This window comes from Larimichthys crocea, chromosome XV, assembly GCF_000972845.2.
Source record: "Larimichthys crocea isolate SSNF chromosome XV, L_crocea_2.0, whole genome shotgun sequence".
Taxonomy (NCBI): Eukaryota; Metazoa; Chordata; class Actinopteri; family Sciaenidae; genus Larimichthys; species Larimichthys crocea.
The window spans coordinates 21,775,796-21,793,705 of record NC_040025.1 but is presented as its reverse complement, the minus strand read 5'-3'; the positions used below and the strand labels follow the sequence as shown (position 1 = coordinate 21,793,705).

General features: G+C 40.4%; 2 protein-coding genes across 2 annotated transcripts; both read left to right on the top strand.

The window, feature by feature from the left end:
- Nucleotides 1–415: 415 nt before the first annotated feature.
- Nucleotides 416–3,003, top strand: LOC109138436 (glucose-induced degradation protein 8-B homolog). The gene is made up of 5 exons (XM_019258557.2): nucleotides 416–548; nucleotides 894–1,020; nucleotides 1,121–1,317; nucleotides 2,236–2,433; nucleotides 2,732–3,003. Exons 2-5 carry the CDS (start codon nucleotides 903–905, stop codon nucleotides 2,903–2,905), a joined length of 687 nt encoding a protein of 228 aa, XP_019114102.1. The 5' UTR covers nucleotides 416–548; nucleotides 894–902; the 3' UTR covers nucleotides 2,906–3,003.
- Nucleotides 3,004–5,057: 2,054 nt separating this feature from the next.
- slc17a9b (solute carrier family 17 member 9b) lies at nucleotides 5,058–17,588 on the top strand. Its single transcript, XM_019256458.2, has 13 exons — nucleotides 5,058–5,779; nucleotides 6,922–7,119; nucleotides 7,547–7,686; nucleotides 8,037–8,136; nucleotides 8,432–8,562; nucleotides 8,702–8,798; nucleotides 9,823–9,919; nucleotides 10,482–10,569; nucleotides 10,661–10,695; nucleotides 10,876–10,991; nucleotides 14,297–14,352; nucleotides 14,451–14,480; nucleotides 14,878–17,588. Exons 1-13 carry the CDS (start codon nucleotides 5,646–5,648, stop codon nucleotides 15,054–15,056), a joined length of 1,401 nt encoding a protein of 466 aa, XP_019112003.1. The 5' UTR covers nucleotides 5,058–5,645; the 3' UTR covers nucleotides 15,057–17,588.
- The last annotated feature ends 322 nt before the right edge of the window (nucleotides 17,589–17,910 follow it).

Sequence of the window (17,910 nt, the reverse complement as noted above, 5' to 3'; positions counted from 1 at the left end):
AATAAAAATGGCCTTTAGCACATTCTTATGGTGGCTTTTAATCTTGCATCAAATAGTGAACTGCACTGCATACTGTATGCAGACTTGCATGCATGTACAAATCACCAGCAGTAAATATTGTGCTAGTACTAGTATTGAACTACAAGACGCAAAACAGTTGCAAGCCTTTGATTAGAGTTATGTAAAGCTTTTGATGGGATAGTTAAGTCCTAGAGATGTGGTGACAACAGCTGCACAGAGGGGCCCAATTTGATTTTGTTGTCATGGGGCCCAAAATTCCCCTGCACATGTGTGACTTGGTCCCATGTCTGATATAATCATATAAGATTTAAAACAACACACTAAGACATTGTATGGCCATGCAGCAGCAGTCAGGCTCTCAAATAGTCATACCCTGTATTTAACTTCTCTGTAGGGGGCAGCAGTGCGCACATAGCGTATAGTTTACGGTACCGGAAATCAACCAGAGAGAGAAGAAGAAGAAGACGGAAAAGAAGAGGCTCCGCTTGTTAGCTAGCTACTGCTGGGAAGTAGCGACAAATTTTCAGGTATTGTGCTTTAAAATAACTGTTAGATGTCTCCAGGACGGTATGTGTATGTCGATAGAAGATATTAAAACAGAACAGCACTCGTTCTTGATGTCTGTAATCGATATAAATACACAGAAAGGCCGAAGTTGTCTTTGTTTTGATTTGTGTTGACAAAAGTCAGGCTTCAATGTTGTGTTTTTCGTCGAAGGCCTCATGTTGTGACTTCAGATTGACCAGTGCCGCGATGCTGTCAGACACCTTATAACGTTATATAATATACTTATAGTACACCTTTCCGTTAATTTAATATTTAAAATTGTCATTGTTGTGAACTCACAAGATAACCCTTCTCTGCCCATTTAGGATCTTATCATGAGTTATGCAGAGAAGCCTGAGGACATAACGAGGGAAGAGTGGATGGATAAACTCAACAATGTCCACATTCAGAGAGCGGATATGAACAGGCTCATAATGAACTACCTGGTGACAGGTGAACTACAGATTTTTTTTTCTTTTTGTTGTTGTTACTCATTGTTTCTCTCAGCCGTATAGATAACTGTGGTGATTTCACAATATGTTTTGTTCACCAGAGGGCTTCAAGGAGGCAGCGGAGAAATTCAGGATGGAGTCTGGAATAGAGCCCAGTGTGGACTTGGATTCCCTCGACGAAAGAATTAAGATCAGAGAGATGATCCTGAAGGGACAGATCCAGGATGCCATAGCACTGATCAACAGTCTGCACCCAGAACTGCTGGATACCAATCGTTACCTCTACTTTCACCTACAGGTAGGGATGTAACGATAAATCGTGACACGATTTAAAAATGGGTACAAATGCGTGACAATCCGCATCGGTTGACAGAAAAAATTAAACTCGATTCTTCACAAATGCGAGAGAAGTAGGATATGTTCTTTTTCGTCTTTTTTTTTTTATATTAGGAATAGGTTACATTATCTTAAAAAAAAGTCACTGGTTGGTGATTCATTTGTTCAACGTCAGACGTCAAGTCATGTGACTTACGTCACTACGTAGGTACGGAGCACAGAACGAGGGAAGACATGGCGACATAGAAACTAGCTTTGAAATAGAGGATGCACCGAGCAGCTTTAAATCACCTGTGTGGCGGCATTTTGGATTCCCTATATACACAAATACAACCATGAGAAACAGACAGACAAAACCAAAACAGCATGTAAATATTGCAAGAGACTGCAACATATAGCGGCAACACGAGCAACATGCAGCAGCATATCAGCCGCCACCACAGTGAGAAGCAAAGTGACGTTACGCCACCTCGTGAGCGAAAATTGCACATTACACCAGTTTACTTGTGAGATTGTTGATTGATTGATTTTGTTGTTTAAGATGAGCATTTAAGTTGCACTTTTTATAAGAGAACACAAACAGTTTGAGAGTTTCTGTAAAGAAAGAACCTAAGATTTTTTTTTCCTACAAATAAAAAGATAATTTTATTTGGTCAAAATTTGTCTTTAGCTCATTTTGATAAAAATAATTAAATGGGGGAAAATCGTATCGTGAACAAAAAATCGTGAACCGTATTGAGTCGTAAGTTGAGTCTGTCGTTACATCCCTACCTACAGGTAAAGTGACAGGCGCTTTCAGCAATATAATTTGCGCTGCCTGTCTTACTATTTCTGTTATTTTCATTCCCTGTTGCACTGTCTGCCTTTTTTGCATTTGCAGCAGCAGCATCTGATTGAGCTGATTCGTTTGAGGGAGACCGAAGCGGCCCTTGAATTTGCCCAGTCACAGTTAGCAGAGCAGGGAGAGGAGAGCCGAGAATGTCTGACTGAGATGGAGAGGACGCTGGCCCTGCTGGCGTTCGACAACCCAGAGGACTCACCTTTTGGGGATCTGCTCAATATGATGCAGAGACAAAAGGTAGGGTTAATGCATATTCGTAAAGCTCATACTTGTGTTGCAGGTGTCTGTTATTTTTATATACATAAAACTACATAAACTAAAGTTGTTCTGTTCTCTGCAGTTTGAAGACACTGTTCAGTGTCGTGCAGAATGTTCCAAACTAATTTTTGCACGTTTCTCACTCGATTTTCAAATTAAATACATGCAAATTCCTTTATTTGTGTGTGTGTTTGTGGAGCTCTATGTATGTCTATGACCTAGCCTTCAATATGGAAAATATATAAAGCAATAACATGTCAATGTCTTTGTCTTTCAGGTATGGAGTGAAGTGAATCAGTGTGTGCTAGACTATGAAAACAGAGAGTCAACACCCAAGCTGGCCAAGCTCCTGAAGCTGCTGCTGTGGGCTCAAAATGAACTTGACCAAAAGAAAGTGAAATATCCCAAAATGACAGACCTCAGCAAGGGAACCATTGAAGACCCCAAATAAGGACCCACAGTGAAAACATACAACAGCATTACAAAATGGACACATTTCCTTTATCTATTTATACCCCAACAACCTGACTCATATAGAGTACAACCTTTTCTTTTTTGTAAGGGTTGCTTTTTGATACTTTAATAACTTAGAATGTGCAAACTGGATTGATGACATTTTAAAATGACTTCTCACACTAAGTAACATGCAGACCATTATTTTACTTGGTATTATAATTTACATATTGTTTATGTAAAATTAGTACACTAGTTTTTCTGTCTGTTGGCAGGGAAAGTTGTTGGCATAGGGGGGTGTGAATAAAGCCTAAATTAGGCTGTCACTTTCTGTGTGAGACCACTTTGAAGGGGCTGAGTTTGATGTTAATAGAAAAGGGTTGGCTCAGTATTCACTGCCTGAAATAAACGCAAACTTTTCCTTCCAGAAACATACGCATTTCAGATAGTAGTCTTGTAGCTAGTACTCTGTGTGATGGCACCAGCCAAAGCAAGATACTATTCAAACTACTGTGACTTTGAAAGTTAAATTCAGCTTCAGATTCGTGCTGCATTATTGCATTAGACATTACAAAAAGATGAAGACGTAGGTGAGATCAACTTTCAAACTTTACATCATGGTAGCAAATAACGAGTGAGACAAGGTGGGATTCCTGGAATGCTAAAAACTTTGCAGTGTACTGTGACTGTGCAAGCTTAAAGGCAGCCTCAGTTTCATACTGTTCTAAAATCTCAGATTATATTAAAAGATGTGAATGGAATAAATCTATGTCCAAAGACATGGAGACACTTTTACAGATGGATTATTTACATGTATGAAATAAGTAGCTCTTTTGCAAAATTTGATGTGCTTTTTTTTTTTTTTTTTTTTGCTGGAATATTATTTTGCAATAAAAGTGAATTTTAAAACTGCGTAATTCAAAGTATTCAAAAGCTTGGTGTGTTTTCAATAACAGAAGTGTGTACAAAAAAAGTTGAACAGTGACAAAGGTGGAAAGTAACAAAGTGCATTTACTCAATCACTGCACTACTTGAGTGTTTCCACTCACCTTCACACTCTACTACATTTGAAAAAGAAATTTTAAATAAATGTGATATAATACATTCTGCACTGTTATAGGTGAATTGCCAAGTAGGTTATCACATACAAGTAATATGCTCTGGTGTTTTTGGAGCGTGAAGTAAAAAAAAAAAGAATCATAAAAAATCAAGTACTAAAACAAATCTATATACAATATGATTTTAAAAAGAGCTGTACAGTTGGTGCAGGAATATCAGGTGCAGGTTCACAGTATGCAGAATATTTTAAATACACAAGCTATTAACAAAACATAACAAACAACAAAACATGCTGCGTTAATGTAACATAAGGTCTATAGATGTATGAATGTATCAGAATTCATAAGCTCCTCATATGTTTTACATATAAAAGCTTAATCTATAAAGCTATCAGATAAGTGTGGTGGGGTAAAAAGTACAGTATTTACCCTGAACTGTAGTGGATGGTAATAAGTATAAAGCTGTTGTGGCAGAAGTACTCAAATCGTTACTATGTAAACATACTCCATTACAACTACAAGTTGTACTACAAGTACTACTACAAGTCGTGTATTAACAATGTGATTTCAGTACTAAAATGGTACTCATGTTGTACCGTCCATCATATATTATTGTAGTATTTTAAATACTTTCTCACATTTATTGCTTAATAATATATAAAGTATTTTAATGTTGTAGTTCATGGTGGAGATTTTATTTTTTATTTATGATGGTTCATATTGTATAGGTTCATCACATGTTTTGTTTAAAAATATATAACTGTCAAATAGGAATAAGAAATGTAAATTTTAAAGTAATAGTACCTTAGATGTGTACTAAGTAGTTAGATTACTCACTACGTGTATTCCATCCACTGGACTATTTTGCACTGTGCTGCTACTTTAACTTGAGCAGAGGATGTGAGCACTTCTTCCACCTCCATGCAGGCTACAGTAGGAGAGCTGCTAAAAGTTGTGTGCTGGATGCAGAACATTATATAACGATTGCCTGCTAACTCATACAGCCAGGAGCAGCAGACGGACCATCTGAATAACCTTGTGGGCACTGCGCATATCTGTGTGTGTGTGTGTGTGTGTGTGTGTGTGTGCACAGCAGCTTCTCAGCACGGGCACCAGGCAGCACGTCTTCATCCGGCAAGGACAGGTCATGAAGAGAGTACATCCTGGTGCTCGACACAGGCGACACAGATACATTTTCTATATTGCACCGTCATGATTGGAGAGTGTGTGTGTGTGTGTGTGCGTGTGTGTGTGGAGCCCAGAGGCGTCTCTGTTTGGATGATAGTGTAATGGATGACTAGTAAAGACACTTCCTGACTAACCCTACCGATCAGAAGGAGAACTGCGTGGCTTGCTCGGCCCGGAGGAGGAGGAGGAGGAGGAGGCTGGAGAGAAAAACTGACACGTGGATTACTCCTCCTAGGGCATCAGGAAAACAGACTCCCTCCTCTTTAGCGCAGCTTCGTGATCATCGCCTCTTGAGTCCTGTCAGGTTATGGATTTATCGGAAACAGCGTGATGTGATTGCGTGAACACTTTTACATTTCTCCCCCCGTTGTTTCCTCCTTTTTTTAAAACGTTTACTTTTCTGACTCATCGACCAGGAGAGACACAGAGACAGAGAGAGAGAAAGTAAACAGCCGAAGCGGTTAGGAGGAGGCTGCTATTAGCTCGCGTTGAATGGCAGTTATTCAAAAATATGGCAAGAACTATAGTCCAGATTTGGTCTGTCACAAGGAAAACCATCCGTCTGACAAGATCGGAGTGCCTGGATGTCACAAGAAGTGGCCTGAACACAACACCAACTGGCCCAGGTAACATGTTTTTAACACAGACATACATTTAACTCATGTCTTAGCAACTCAACAGGCTAACTAATTAGCTCCCAGCTGTATTTAAGTGTATTTTACTTTGCTTTACTACATCAGTGCACACATTTTATTTTATTTTTTGTAACATCAAGCCAACTTGGCTCCACATCTGTTGGGAATGACACGTATCATCTCTGTCCTGTCACTCTTCAGGTCCACATGGTTGAAAACGGTTTGTAAAGTAGGAAGTGAAGTCGTGCATCCTCCTTTTTATGAAATGATCATGAAATATGACTAAATATTGATTTATGTTGATCTTGAAGATATTGCCCCCATAGACCTGTTTAGAAATCCATGATAAAAAAAAAAAGTAACCCCAAAATCTGGGATTTAAGAAGTTTGCACATTGATCAGTCACACTGGTTCTAGATAGATGCTAATGTTGATGTATCCTGTCCTTTTTTTGGATTCAACATTTAACCCTAAAAGACAGAAGACAATTCATGCTGAATGTACTTAAAGTGTAGCCAGACCTAAGAGCACAAATTCCCTCCCCCTGTTAGATAAAATGTCCCTACAAATCCAAACTTACTCCTCTAGTAATTTCCTTAACCCTTACAAACTGTTCATATTCAGTGCCTTGACAGAAAATCCTCTAGGGTGAACTACAGATCTATTTAGAATATTTAATAATCTGACTCTAATCCTTGATTTATAAATTGGAGAGCATAACAGTGTGTTTTTTAGGATCTACACCACCTATATCACATCCTGTTTAAATATACTTTATTGATCGTGAAAATGGAACTGTTATAATATAACCATGTGTAACCATTACAAACGTTAGACACTGTCCTGACTTACTGACACATCTTCCTCCAAATAATTTCTTCATTGTGGGAGATCTGAAGATCAAATTTGACCCTGGAACAGCTTCAGTGTACAAAAATGTGTCAAAACAGGTACATTTTGATGATATAGCGCTTATTTCTTTTTGGATTACTTTAAATTTAACCCTTAAAGACAGAAGAATTCATGTTGAATGAACTTGTGTAGCCAGACCTAGAGCACAAATTCCCCTATAAGTCCAAACTGTCCCCACATTTTCAAAAAGTTCACGCCTTCCTGCTTCCCCTCCTGTGCAGGCCAGTGGCGAGGGTATGGACAGTGGTGCTTCTTCTCGGGACGTGCCTCCTCTACTGCGCCCGCGTGGCGATGCCCATCTGCGCCGTCAGCATGGCAGAGCAGTTCAACTGGAGCAAGAGAGAGTCCGGCATGGTGCTGGGAAGCTTCTTCTGGGGCTACTGCTTCACCCAAGTGTTCGGAGGCTACGTCAGTGACCGGTAGGAAACATTTGAGATAAATTCAAGATAAGCATTCTGTCATGTCCTCTGTGATTTGATTCCTGACAGTGACGCTGCTTTTCAGCCGACATCTGTTAAAGGTTGCTGCCTGTTGAGTGTCATTTGCGTGAGCAAAGATCACAGACAGTGACGCAAACAGCCAGTTTGTGTTTGCTTAGTGTAGAGAGATAATGTAGTGGATCAAGACAGTGGCTGTGTATGTGTTTGAATAGCTTTATTAATTCCAGAACTGTCCATGCAAAGTTAATTGTCTAAATTGCTTCATTAATCCATCAATAAATAAGTTACAAAACATCCACAGTGCATGGTTTACTTTTACAAGAGATAAAGGTTGCACCACGATCTTTTGGCGATGTAAGCGTACAAGTTAAACCTAAAATGTACTGTCTATGTTCTATATCCACAGGGTTGGAGGTGAGAAGGTCCTCCTGCTGTCTGCAGCAGCCTGGGGGTCGATGACAGCCTTCACCCCCATCCTGGCCCACTTCTGCTCCCAGCCAATCATGTCCATGACACTGGCCCGATTCCTCATGGGCTTGTTGCAAGGTGAGATGGAGGGCTTTTGAAAGCGTGTGAATGAGGTGATATAGGTCGTGAGGATGCTGTGAGTGAAATCCACAGGTCTGGAAAGTACAGGATGTAGTTATTGGACTTGTTCAACAGTCTGCTGTCTTTGTCTGTGTTAGGCAAGTAGAACCAAATAATTAAAGACATAGGTGTGGTGATTTCCTTTGTGTACATTTGACAGTGATGTTTTGGAATTGACATTGCTGAGCACCTGTCAAAGTATTTGTGTGATGAGGTGATTAAAAAAATCCTGCTATTATTTCCTCGTTCTTGGTCTTTGGATCTCTCTCTAAACATTAACCGATTATGTTGTGTTTCCTTATTTTTAGGAGTTCATTACCCTTCCCTTGCGAGTCTGTGCTCTCAAAAGGTGGTGGAAAGCGAGAGAGGCTTCCTCATGAGCACCGTGGGTAGTGGCTCCTACCTGGGGTGAGTCAAGAGTTGTGCAATAAATAAATGTGGAATGGTGGGAAAGGGTGGAGTGTTTTTTCTGAGAAAATCACTGTTGGGAAGTGCAAAGAGGAGAGGTTTGTTTGAGGTCTCTGCCTATTATAACCATACAATCACTTCTAATACATGTTAGTGATTAAACTTGAACTCTATGCAGATTTATAGAAAGTCAGCCAGACATTTGTTTGCTTTCAAAGTTCACTTCATGTCATTTGAAACATATTACGTGGGTGTGTCTGTACGACTTGTCATGTCTTGTGGCGTTTTTTTGCAGCACTCTGGTGATTGGAGGTGCTGGCTCCCTCATGTTGGACCTGTATGGCTGGGAGAGTGTTTTCTATGTGTCCGGCCTCCTCTCAGTCCTGTGGGCCTACTGCATGTGGAAGTATCTGCTCAAAGGAGAAGGCAAGCGAGTCTGCTTTAACTGTGTCAGCAGTATCTGCCGTGTCACTGTGTGCTCCTTATCGTGCAGCTGCTTATTTGTATAATTCAGAGTCGGTGTCCTCTTGTGTGCTCACGTGTCTGTGCTCATCTGTGTTTGCAGGGCCTATCATCACCCTGGAGTCCCTGGGAAGTGGTGGGCCGCAGTCCAAACTGTCCAAAAGACATTGGTTACGACTCCTCAAGCAACCTGCAGTCTGGTGAGATAAAGATAAAGGAAGTGTGCATGTGTGTGTTTGCACGTGCAATCCTCTGTGTTCATGTGTGTATTTTGTATTCTGTGTATGAATATGAGAATTGATATGATTTTATTGATACCACTTCTGCTTATCAGTCCAATTCTGTATTGACTCCCTTACTGTTTCCTGATGAGTTGTCTGCATGGAAAGAAGCAAAACAGGTTTTTTTTTTTGCGTCAGCGCAACTCTTTTATTGTCTCTGAGTCTGAACATGATGTCAAAAGACTGTAGGACTGAGTGTTGAGTCTTAGACTTAGACAGACATTATTACAATGTACATTTGAGGCTCAGCATAAAAACAGAAGTTAATATCAGTAAAAATATAAGTATATAAAATATAAAACTGTGGCTGCTTTAGGGCAGCATCTGAACTACAATTCCAGCCTCATGCATGCATGCGTTTTCCAACCGTGGAAATATGAGTTAGGGGCTTGTCCATAAATTTAGAAGAATAATTTAAAGGAAAGTTTTTTTAGATCAGAACTTAGTTAGGAGGTTTTTGTCATACAATTATTTTATAGACTTCTTTTATATGTACCAGATTTTATAATAGCAAGCTTTGCTTGATGCCTTCTGCTGTCACTTAATGTCTGATATCAAGTTCTTCCATGTCCTTCCTGTCTCTCACCATAGCCTAGATATTTATATACTGTAATGCAACTGATATGCTCCATTTCCAGTGACAGAGGGAATCTGTGGCTTTATTTGATGTATCCGATCCACCTTGAGAGTAAAGGATTGGATGATAATTTGATGCTCAGGGCTTAAAAATATTCACAAAACTCTTGGTGCTTTCAACCACATGCTATTTCCCTTAACACGGGTGTGACTTAAACAGGAAAACAGTACATGTCGAACAGACACGAGTGACTGTCAAAACATGAAATGTGTCACACTGAGCAACCTTTGATATACCTACAGCATGCATACTTATAGTTTCAATGCACTTATTTTCTCTGATTCTCTTTCTTCGTTCCCTGACCAGTGCTGTGATCGTTACACACCTTTGCACATCGAGCACCTTCTTCACTCTTTTGTCGTGGCTGCCAACATTCTTTAAAGACACTTTCCCTGATGCCAAGGTAACCAGGCTACCTGTTCATCCTCCCTTTGATTACATTTATGACCTCAGGATTACAGGGAAAAAAATTATGAAAGTAAAACAGCCAGTAGGGTTGAAATCAAAGAAGCAGACTTTATTTAATAAGAGTAAGAATCTACAGCCATCCCAGCAGCTCTGTATATCGGCACAGCTGACTAAATGAACGAAATGCTAATGCCAGCATGCTAACATGCTCAAAACTAACAGCTGTCATGCTGATGTTAAGAAGATGTAACATTAACCATGTTCACAACAAAAAATTCAGCAGATGCCGATGGGAATGTTATTATTTTTGCAGAAAGTACAGGCCAAATCTTTTGTCCATCAGGTAGTCATTATGATGCATCATCTGGAAACCTGAATGTCTGTACAGATTTTCATCACAGTCCATCCACTACATGATGAGATATTTCAGTCTGGACCAAAACAAAACAAAAAAAAAGCCAGAGAAGTACCTAACACGCTACAAGAAATGACCTTACACTTGATGCTCCCGGCTGTTTCTGGTTCATTCACGTCCATAAAATATGTTGTCCCTCCAGGGTTGGGTGTTCAATGTCATTCCCTGGTTGGTGGCCATACCCTCATCCCTCTTCAGTGGCTGCCTATCGGACCACCTCATCAGTCAAGGTAGGTGAACAGAGGAACAGATATCAGAATTACTTTACTGATGAGATGGTGTTATAGATGCTCATCCTACTTTCTCTTTTGATCCCCACAGGCTTTGATACTGCCTCAGTGAGGAAGTTGATGCAGGTACAGTATTTGACAGTTTCCTTGTTGTTCTGTGTTTGTGTTATCTGTTCAGTCTCATTGTGGATTTTCTTCCGCTCAGTCTAAAGTGTATGAATGTCCTTTTTTTCCTCTATTCACTTGTACACAATGAATGATTTAAGATAATATGTGTGTTTTTGTGTGCATTCATTCCTCTGTTAGTTTTTCTCCATGGGTGTGTCCAGTGTGTTTACCCTTCTTCTGTGTGGCAACACCACCTTCCCCTGGGCTGTAGCATTTGTGTCTGCCACCATGGGCCTCACTACCTTCAGTCACAGGTACCAGCACCGAAAATGTCTTCATACTCCTACCTCTCACCTTGAAACCTTTTCTTAAATTTAAACATGGTCGGTTTGTCAGTGTGTTTTGTGTTGCTGTCTTATTTTATACACTTCCTCTTGGTGATACCATTACATGCATTTCCATCGCCATGAGGACAGCACCACATAACAGCCCCATGGACATCAAAGTGCCACCACTTCTTTCAGTGAAGAAGTCTATTTTTTGTCCTAAATTATACTGTTGGGCTCACCAAGCTTCACAGAGCTTAACCAGAGAAGACTTGGCAGCATCACTGCTTATATTAGGCCTGCAGTTAAAACGTTTGATCTGCTGTTCGACCCACACGGAGCCTCTGAACTTGTTGAATTTCTTTGTGTTTTGCAGTCTTGCTTTAACTGCTTAAGGAAAAAGTAGGTCCTTGTTATTATTCATTTGTGCTGGAAAAGCTAAACGCTAAAAACAGATGTACTTTTATCTTAATAAGGACAAACAATTCCCCAAAACAGAACTTTTTTTGTTGTTGTTTTCTTTTAGCAAACATTGCTCAAAATGAAGTAAAAAGTGCATTTGCTGTGGACTACAAGTGCTGATTAATACACATTTGGTGTGCAAAAGACTATTTATGGCAGTGAGGCGGTGGCCCTGTTTATGGTAATTAAGGAACATGTCATTCAGCACAACGACAACACAGCTCATTTATGTGTTTTAAATAGTTTTTGGACTACAATGGAGTTCTGTGACCCAGAGGAATATAACTTTAACAGGCCTGTGCTGATATTAAGAACAATGTATTGTATAATAGCACCAGACCTTTTTGAACTGTGAGTTCATGTCCTTTACAAGCAAAAACCAATGCATACTAAGAAAAGGGTGTCAAACCGTTGGTACATCATTGATGACAGGAACATAATCACAAAAACAAGGAAGCTGTGTGATAAATCCTGCTGATACTGTGTGACAGTTTGGAGCTTTTTGTTTTTTCTTGTACATTTTCCTCTTTTCTTATCTTTCTTTTTTGGACATTAGTTTATTTTTTTCTTCAATATGTATTTTCAAATGATTTATTGTCTACATCTTAGATTCTTACATTCTTAATATTTGTAAAACCAAATAGTTTGTCTCCAACATAATTTAAGAAAATGACATTTTGTTATCATATTATGTGTTGGCGTTATCAGGGTTTGACAGGAGCTCTACCCCGGCTCTGACTTTTTATCTAGTTTTAAGTAAGTTTTTAGCCTTTGATTTAATCATGTCAGTTTGGTCTCTCTGTTTCTACTAACACTTCTTAATGGGCTAAAGAAGATTCAACCCCTACACCACTAGTTGGTGATCGATCAGTTCGATATCAACACGGACTCACACGCTACTACTTGGCCAAACAAAACCTGCTTTTACTGATCGCTGGATTTTATATTTTAACTTAACTGTGTTTTTAAAGTTTTTTTATTTATTTATTTTATTTTGTTACTTTTGAGTCTTACTTGGACAGTACCAACTGTCATGGCTGTGTGCATGGACTGCACCATTTCTTACTCACAGTTGAAGGATGAGATCCATCAACTTGAGTCTGAGCACCGAAAAAGGGACCAGCTGATTGAGGGCTTTGTCTCTCGGTTGCCTCTGCCCAGTCAAAACATATCTCACATTTACAGTCATCAACTTTTGCTGCTCCATCAGCACCATCATCTCCTTCACCCATGTCTCGGTGGTCTTGGATTCCGTGTCCAACCTCCCCTAGCAGGCAACGATGCACACCGGTACTTTATCTCTACCTGCCCACCCATCCAGGTGTCTACAGCGGCCAAATGCTCTAGTTCAGAGCTCCACGCTGAACCGAGCCGACACTTGGACTGAAGTGGTGCGACGTGGCTGCAAGAGGGGCTCGGCTGGTCGGTATCCACAACCTCTGTTGGCTATCTCCAACCGGTACACCATTCTGCTGGAGGATGCTTCTGTCCATCCTGACGCTGCACCTGCAGCTTCCACCTCAGCTGGCCCTGAAGTCACTTCGGCTGCATCTGCAGCGAGCCATAGTAGAGCCACTCGTCGCTCTACTGCAGTAAATGACCGCTGTAGGTTGCTGAAGGAAGCCGTGATCAGACGGTCTAGGGGTCTCCCTGGGGCTACTCTGAAGCAGTCTCCACCTGCACAGACCCCCCGCTCTGGGCTGTCGACCTCTAAGCTGAGAGAGGCAGGGTCAACAGAGCGTCTTCAGCATCGTCCAGACAGCCCACACATCTTGTACCCCCGTCCCCTCTTTCCTCCCACCATGTTGATCATTGCTCAGTGACCCGGGACATTTGTTTCATCAATGCAGCCACACACTGTTTTCCTGGAGCCACAGTCCCCCACATTCTGGATAAACTTCTGGAAATGATGCACTCACTCCCGACGTCGATTAAAAGGGTCATTGTTAGCGTGGGGACGAATGACACCACCCGTCAGGAGTCTGAGCGCACTAAGAATGATTTTAAACTCCTTTTTGACATTTTAAAGAACTGTGGAAAGTCTGTTTTCATATCTGGCCTGATCCCGACTGTGGGTTGTGGAGCTGGCCGTTTTAGTAGACAGCCTAAACACTTGGCTCCAATCCGCCAGCACGATCTACAACTTTGGTTTTATTGACAATTTTAACTTGTTCTGGGATCGTGACTCACTTTTTAAACATGATGGGATCTATCCAAATAAGAGGGGTAGCCTAATGCTGTGTGCTAACCTGCAGCATGTGGTGCACACCTTCCCATGTGACTGACTCTCTACATCTCCCACCCCTACACCGGATCCCCCCTCTCCCTCAACGACCGAACCACAACGTACTATTTTTTATGAGGGCTCCCCCTTCAGGTCCCTCCTGCCACTTATACTCACATCTGCTCACAACCAGCCCTCTGTTTGCTCTAGCGGTCCTAAATGCCCAACCGCCAGATATATTCCAGTCAGAATCACTACATCACGTCAAAAAACAGTAAGAGTGCCGGAGACCTGTACTCCAGAATAATATAAACATCCCATTGATACATTGTACACAGCACAATAAACCACAGAAATTGAGAATGGCCCTCCTGAACATTCGGTCCCTGACCAGAATATAGACTCTCAGACTCGCAGTCTATTTTCCTGAACACAGACATTTATTTTCTCTAATGATGTGGTTCTAATCTTTTTATGGCTCAGATTTATCAGGCTGATTATTGATTTTGCTCTGAGGCAATTCAGGGCACACAAAGAGTCAATTTAGCACCTTATAAGATAGAATGACTAATGACGTGTGTTTCCTTTTTCTTTTTTCTTTTTGCAGTGGCGTCTCTGTAAATGTTCAAGATCTCGCTCCATCCTGTGCTGGAGCTTTATTTGGTAAGTGAAAGAAAAATGTTTTATTAAAGTTTCATTAGTACGAAAAACATGTCAGCACTGATTGTTTTTTGAGTTTTACATCTCTGTTTCTTTTACAGGTGTTATGAATACATGTGGTGCTTTCTTAGGTGAGTGTCTGTAATTTTAAGCAGAGTGACATTTATAACAAATGTCTGTGATGAATCTTTCACCTGCAGTTACTAAATTACTGGGTTTTTTTGTGTGTTTTTTTAATGTAAAATAATTGATCCACTTCTCTAAATTCAAACTTTAAACTGATGTGTCTCCCGTCAGTCATGCTGGCTCCTGCGTGCCATGCATATTTAATAAAGGAAGCATAATGGAGTCTGTGTCAGATGAATAATACAGGGAACAGAAAATGACAGTTACTGGTCCTGTGAAGGGTGTGTAATGGACTGTGACATTTTCTCTGCAGAAAACTGAACAATCACATTGAAGATTCTGTGTGCTCTGTTTATCTCTGTGATGATATGCTATTAATGGTGACTGTGTGTCCCTGCGTAGGAGTGCTAATGGTGTATTTCTCGGGGTATCTCATCGAGGCCACAGGCTCGTGGGCGACAGTGTTTGCCCTTATCACCACAGTCAACCTGCTGGGCCTCTGCACCTTCCTGGGCTTTGCTGAGGCCCGTCGTGTCGACATTGACTCCAGTAAGGTCCGGCACCACAACATCCACATCTAAACCATCAGTCATCAGAGGGACTAGAATGCTATTCCCAAGGCAGATACAACCATGGGAAACCAGCTTCTTGGAGAACATTGAAAAACTAGCCAATGGATAGAAAGTGGTACATGATGGATAAAGCCTGCATATATAACATCTGGAAAACTCTGATTGGCTAGGAAACACTGCAGCAGTTACTGAAAAGCACACAGCAGAGCCAGTGAGTCCTAGAAAAACACAGCCGTGTTAGAAGACGCTCTGCCATTTCAGGTTGGGAAAAATTACAGGAGAAAGAAAAAAGTCTACACTACCTCCAGGTCCCAGCTTGTGCAGCATGTGGTTTTTAAACAGTTACTGGGCTGCTGTTTATGCAGAACGTGTTACTTAGAACAAGAGAAGTCATGGAAATGGTGTGTTTGTGTGTGTGTCTGTGTGTGTGTCTGTGTCGAAGGAGCTGTGCGAGTGATGGATGTGTTGGTCTCAGGAGCTCCCTGACAGTTGTGACAAACCAAGGTGGTGTGTTCTTACCCTGCGGGGATTGGGGGAGGCGGTCTGGGCAAACGGTGGGTGACGCAGGGAGAGTCCAGCCTCTCGTACCTGAAATCTTTTATTAGCACGCCCCACTCACCCATCGCTGAGTGCACTGTCTGAGTGACACCTCATTACCCAGCCGCTAATTACTTGGCAGGCGCTCTAATGTCCTGTACGATTTACTTTCTATAGTTGCCGTCTCCATGGTTACAAGCTCATCTTATCGTTGTAGTTCAGAGAGGGTGAAAGGGGTCATGGGAACCTTCAAGGCTTTTACTGAATGCTTTCTTGTTGTTTCGAAGAATTGTGTTGCGAGTAGGAAGACCAAAGGTTATTAATTATTTTTTTTTCTTTCTATGTGATTGCATGTAATAGAAATACCTCACTTCATTATTTTGCCTTTTGTATATTTATATGACTTTTTTTTTTTTGATCGGCCTCATTTTCTCCTTTTTTGTTTTGGAAAAGAAATATATTAAGTTAGATGACAGAAAAAGTAATATTTATTAGGTAAGATGACAAAAAAAAATCATAGTAAGTTATCAAAAGTGTGATGCAGTATGAATTACCGTAATCTCAGCAAGTCTTGTTTCCTCACTTCTTTTTTCTTCTCTGATCTGCACTGTGCTGTTTGAGGCAGAAAGAAAAGTGTCCATGTTGTTATCTTGGTGAAACCTGCGTAGTTAGACGAGCAGGACGTCCAGCATTTTTGTGTCAAAATATAAACCGTTATCGTCACACACTTGACGTCATTGTTACTCATGCACTAGACCAGCAAGTGTTGTCAGTATTTGGGAAGGAGCTAGTTAGCACAGGAATGAGCCTGTTCACCATGGTGGTGACAGATGTGGTTTAAATATCAGATTGTCTGTGTTCTGCATGACAATGAGTGTTAAGTGACAGGTGAGAGGAGTAAAAAAAAAAAAAAACATCCTCAGGAAGTGGAGAACATTGATATTACTGCAACGTAAAGCTACCTGCTCATCTCCAACTTAATGTTGCAGTGATTGTACCATTTAGCTTTGGCGTTCACTGCACAGTTTTACATTTTCAATCTAGATGCTTACTTGCCACATGTACCTTTTTAAAACTATGCATTTATTATTTTGTGCCTGATTTAAGCAACGAGAGGATTGTAAGATATGCTCACTGTGGTCACATGGTGTCATGTATTTATCATTGTACATCCTTGCCTTTTTTTTTTCGCCTTACTTAGGAGTTTTGTTGCTTCTGTGTGATTCATTATTGAATTTTTATGATTATTATTATATATGAATGATTGTTTTTGTCACATAAAAAGTACGTAGGCTTAAGTTTTGTTTGTTACAAACACCTGGAGGTTGGTTGATTATTTTGTCAATAGAAATTTGATTTCTGAAATGCACAAATGTGTTACTGACATGGCCAGTGGTTACAAAAACGTCCGCATAAGAAATTAACTGGATTTATTCAAACATTTGCTCACAGTCTTTCAGAGTAAAGAGACATTTATTTCTGTATGTCAAAGATTTAGATTATTTGACTATAGAGAATCATTTATTTTGATATCTAATCTGATATCCAAATATAGCCAAATGTCACTTTGACTGTACCTACACTATCTTTTGTAATGATCATACACAAAGTGTATGCACAGACCTTTCGGGTACACAATATATTTAGCTGAGACAACTGTACAAAAGCCTTCAATATTTTTTTGTTTTGTTTTGCCAAACCAACGCCCCACATTCCTCAAATGTTTTAACCGCCTTAGCAGATGTGCGTTATTTACTGATGAACTGCCTTCATTTAAAAAAAGAAAAAGCTTGTCCCTTTTTTCTGTTACTGTGTTGAAATCCTACAAAATGCAACTAGTCGGAGTTTTGTTCACCATCATATCTCACTGAAGGCTCCTGAAAGCCTTTTAACAAATAGTTTTTTGATAACGTGTAAGATATGTATGATAAAAATAAATAAATAAATAATGCAAGATAAATGCAGTATTCTAAAAGATATGTTGTATTTAAAAGCATATATTCACTTTGAATAAAAATATATTTTGTCAACACTGCTGAGTTGTTTGTCTGCTGCATGTATTTTCTCCACACTGCCACAGAGAGGCAGCACAGTGTCATTAATGAGGAGAGCACATCATGCTGTCTAGCCTCCAAATACTTTACAGTCGTGCAGAATGGAGACCCTCTATGTGATGATCTCTTGAAGTTGTCATTGAGATGACAACTTCAGCAAACATCAACCATCAACGCATGAGAGACTACTTTCATGTATGCATCACATATCAGGTCAAGAATGAGCATGGTTTTTCCACTATGAAGCTGAGAACCATGAGTCTGTACACTGG

Excerpts from the sequence above, each read along its gene's own strand:
- LOC109138436 (XM_019258557.2), top strand. The coding sequence starts at position 903 with ATGAGTTATGCAGAGAAGCCTGAGGACATAACGAGGGAAGAGTGGATG. Across the intron at positions 1,318-2,235 it reads ACCTCTACTTTCACCTACAG|CAGCAGCATCTGATTGAGCT; the intron begins GTAGGGATGTAA and ends TTGCATTTGCAG. Across the intron at positions 2,434-2,731 it reads ATATGATGCAGAGACAAAAG|GTATGGAGTGAAGTGAATCA; the intron begins GTAGGGTTAATG and ends TTTGTCTTTCAG.
- slc17a9b (XM_019256458.2), top strand. The coding sequence starts at position 5,646 with ATGGCAGTTATTCAAAAATATGGCAAGAACTATAGTCCAGATTTGGTC. Across the intron at positions 7,687-8,036 it reads CCTCATGGGCTTGTTGCAAG|GAGTTCATTACCCTTCCCTT; the intron begins GTGAGATGGAGG and ends CCTTATTTTTAG. Across the intron at positions 8,799-9,822 it reads CTCAAGCAACCTGCAGTCTG|TGCTGTGATCGTTACACACC; the intron begins GTGAGATAAAGA and ends TTCCCTGACCAG.